Raw genomic sequence first — 2,632 nt, forward strand, 5'->3', positions numbered from 1 at the left:
AAGATTGGTCATGGTTTGGATAGCACATCTTGCTCTACACGTTCAGAACAGCAAGAAGTGCAAAAAAAAAACCCCAACACAAACACCTCCTCCCCAAACAACACCCAAGCGGCAGCTAAAGCAAGGGATTAGAGGAAATAAAATGAGGCAACAAGAACTGGCTAAAGCTTCCAGCTCTGCTCTTTGCTGGGTTTCTCTTGGGGGTTTTGTTTTTGGGTTTGGTTTTTCTTTTCCTTTCTCTGAGTCATAGAGAAAGCCAAAAGACCAACAAAAATCCTGATCCCTCATCACAAGCGTTGAGCCAGATTCAGCTAGAATTTCAACCCTGCATTTAATCTAACTTTAAACGTGCCTTCAAAATAAAACAAGCTACTTTTTTTTAACCTAGTCATAAAGTTTATTAAAATTGTTCATTAATGCTTCAAATGTAGCAAGAATGCATAGATCCCAAAATATACATATGTATTTTCTTATAGAAATAGATTATTCTTTATAATAAAAAAAACTGTAGGAACATCTTTAACAGATTACTCAATTCATGACTGACAGTTACACGAGATTGCATCATGTACACAGCATTCCCAGCCATGCTTAAAGGATTGCATCACTTTGCCCTTGCTCTCCTCTCGCTCTTTTAAATAACCCCAGCGCCCAGCAGCCTGCAGAGCCCGCCCGGGGCCGGGGCCGCCGGCCCCACCGCGCCCCACCGCGCCCCACCGCGCCCCGGGCAGCCCCCGGCCCGGGCCGGCGCCCCGCGGCGGCGGAGCCTTCTGCCAACGTGTAAATAAAGACAAAAAAAAATATTGCTCCCCCCCCCAAAAAAAAAAAAAATGTTGAAAACCACCCCAGGCGACCCGCCCGCCCCCCGGGCGCCCCCCTCGCCCCGGCCCAGCAGCGCGGAGCGGGGCCAGGAGCCGGCGGCTCCGCTCGCCCCGCGGCCCGGCCGGGGGTCAGCAGCGGGGCGAGGAGGCGAGCAGGGGCTCGGGCAGCTGTTTGAACAAGTTCCTGAGGGTGCTCAGCTCCCGGGAGAGCTGCTCCACCTTCTTCTGCAGCCGCTCGTTCTCGGCCGTCAGTTCCAAGACTTTGTGCTGCGTCTCCAGGTTGCGCATTTTCGCTTTGTCGCGGCTCTTGCGCACCGCGATGTTGTTCCTCTCCCGGCGGAGCTTGTACTCGTCGCTGTGCTTGTCCACGCACTTCTTGGGCTTGTTCTTGCCCGCCGGGGGCGCGGAGTAGCCCCCGCCGCCGGCGGCGGACTTGGAGGACTCGGAGGGGTTGGGGGTGCCGGGGGGGCTGGAGGAGGACGAGGTGGACAGGTTCCCGCTGCTGCCGCTCGGCACCGACTGGTAACCCAGGTAGGAGCGCACGGTGCTGCCGTAGGGTGAGGACATGCCCCCCGGTCCCGGCCCGGCTCCCCCTTCTTCCTTACGGGGCCCTTTGCAAGAGTCCAGGGTCTCGAAGACCGGCTCCACTTTGGTTTCCACGATCTGGGGCGGGAAGCAGCCCGGCAGCCCCCCCGGCTTGTGGCTCTGGCTGGCGCAGGGGTGGCTGTGCCGGGCGAGGCTGATGTAGGTGTAGTCGGGCTTCTTGCTCCCGCCGCTGCCTTTATAGTCCTCGGCGAAGAGATCGGAAAGGAAATCTTGGCCGCCGCCGCTGCTGCAGGGAGGCTCAAAGTTGCCCCCTGCTGCTGCTGCGGGAGGCGGCGGCTGCGCCGGCTGCTGGGATGCTAAGGGGTCCAGGTAGGGGCTGAAGTCGATGGCTCTCTCGTGGTCCCCTACGGTGAGCTCGGTCATGGAGCGGCCCCCGGCCGCCCGCGGGTGCAGCTTGTTGAGCGCAGCCAGACAGTCCGCCTCGTAATAGAAATTAGCCACTTCCATGGATTTAAAGGCGGGCGGCTGGATGGGGAGGCATGCTGCGTCCCAGGCCACCAGGCGTTGCATGAAAGCAAAGGGGGATGCGGGGAGGAGAAAACGACGCAGGGGGGGCCCCCCCGGCAGAGGATCAAGCTGCCGCCGTCGGGGTGGGGGGGGGTCCAGACCCTGCCTCAGTCTGCGGCGCTGGGCACGGCCCCGGCTGCGCTGCCCACCTGGGCTGGCTCAGTCCCTGCGGCGCGGCGGGGCTTCACCGCTCCGGCTGCTGCGGCGGGAGCTGGCGCGTCTCCTCCGGACCATCTGGTTCTGGATCCCCGTGTCCTAAAGTCTCTGACTTAGGAAAGTTCCTTTCCTCAGTTATTTATAGGGGCGGTGGATCCCATAGCAACAGGCGCGTCACCGCCTGGCCGCCTGCCACGCTGCACGCTCGGCATCTGCTGGCCCCGGCCCCCCGGAGGAGGCACCCGGGGCGGGTGGTGCCGGTGCGGTGCCCCGCTGAAGCCAGCCGCAATAAAAGCGGGGTTTTGCCGGGGAGGGTCCCGCAGGTGCGGAGGGGGGGAAGCCCGCGGCAGCGCCGTGCCCCGCTCCAGCCCCCCGGCGCCCCGCACGGGGCGCCGGGGGGCTGGAGCGGGGCACGGCGCTGCCGCAGGCTTCCCTCCGCCGCTGTCCCTGCTTGCCGGTGCCCTTCCCGCAGGATCAGCTGTTTGCTCCTCAGGGTCTGTCGCAACTATCGCGACACACAGCCACAGGGCACCCGTGCACCC

The 2,632-nt window shown here is 61.9% G+C and overlaps 1 protein-coding gene across 1 annotated transcript; it reads right to left on the reverse strand.

The window, feature by feature from the left end:
- Positions 1 to 861: 861 nt before the first annotated feature.
- On the reverse strand, positions 862 to 2,265 carry CEBPB (CCAAT enhancer binding protein beta). The gene has a single exon (XM_040608934.1). It carries the CDS (start codon positions 1,935 to 1,937, stop codon positions 951 to 953), a length of 987 nt encoding a protein of 328 aa, XP_040464868.1. The 5' UTR covers positions 1,938 to 2,265; the 3' UTR covers positions 862 to 950.
- Positions 2,266 to 2,632: the final 367 nt, after the last annotated feature.

Source organism: Falco naumanni, chromosome 10, assembly GCF_017639655.2.
Source record: "Falco naumanni isolate bFalNau1 chromosome 10, bFalNau1.pat, whole genome shotgun sequence".
Lineage (NCBI taxonomy): Eukaryota > Metazoa > Chordata > Aves > Falconiformes > Falconidae > Falco > Falco naumanni.

What these genes read in the sequence shown, in the direction of transcription:
- CEBPB (XM_040608934.1), bottom strand. Translation starts at nt 1,937, where the DNA reads ATGCAACGCCTGGTGGCCTGGGACGCAGCATGCCTCCCCATCCAGCCG.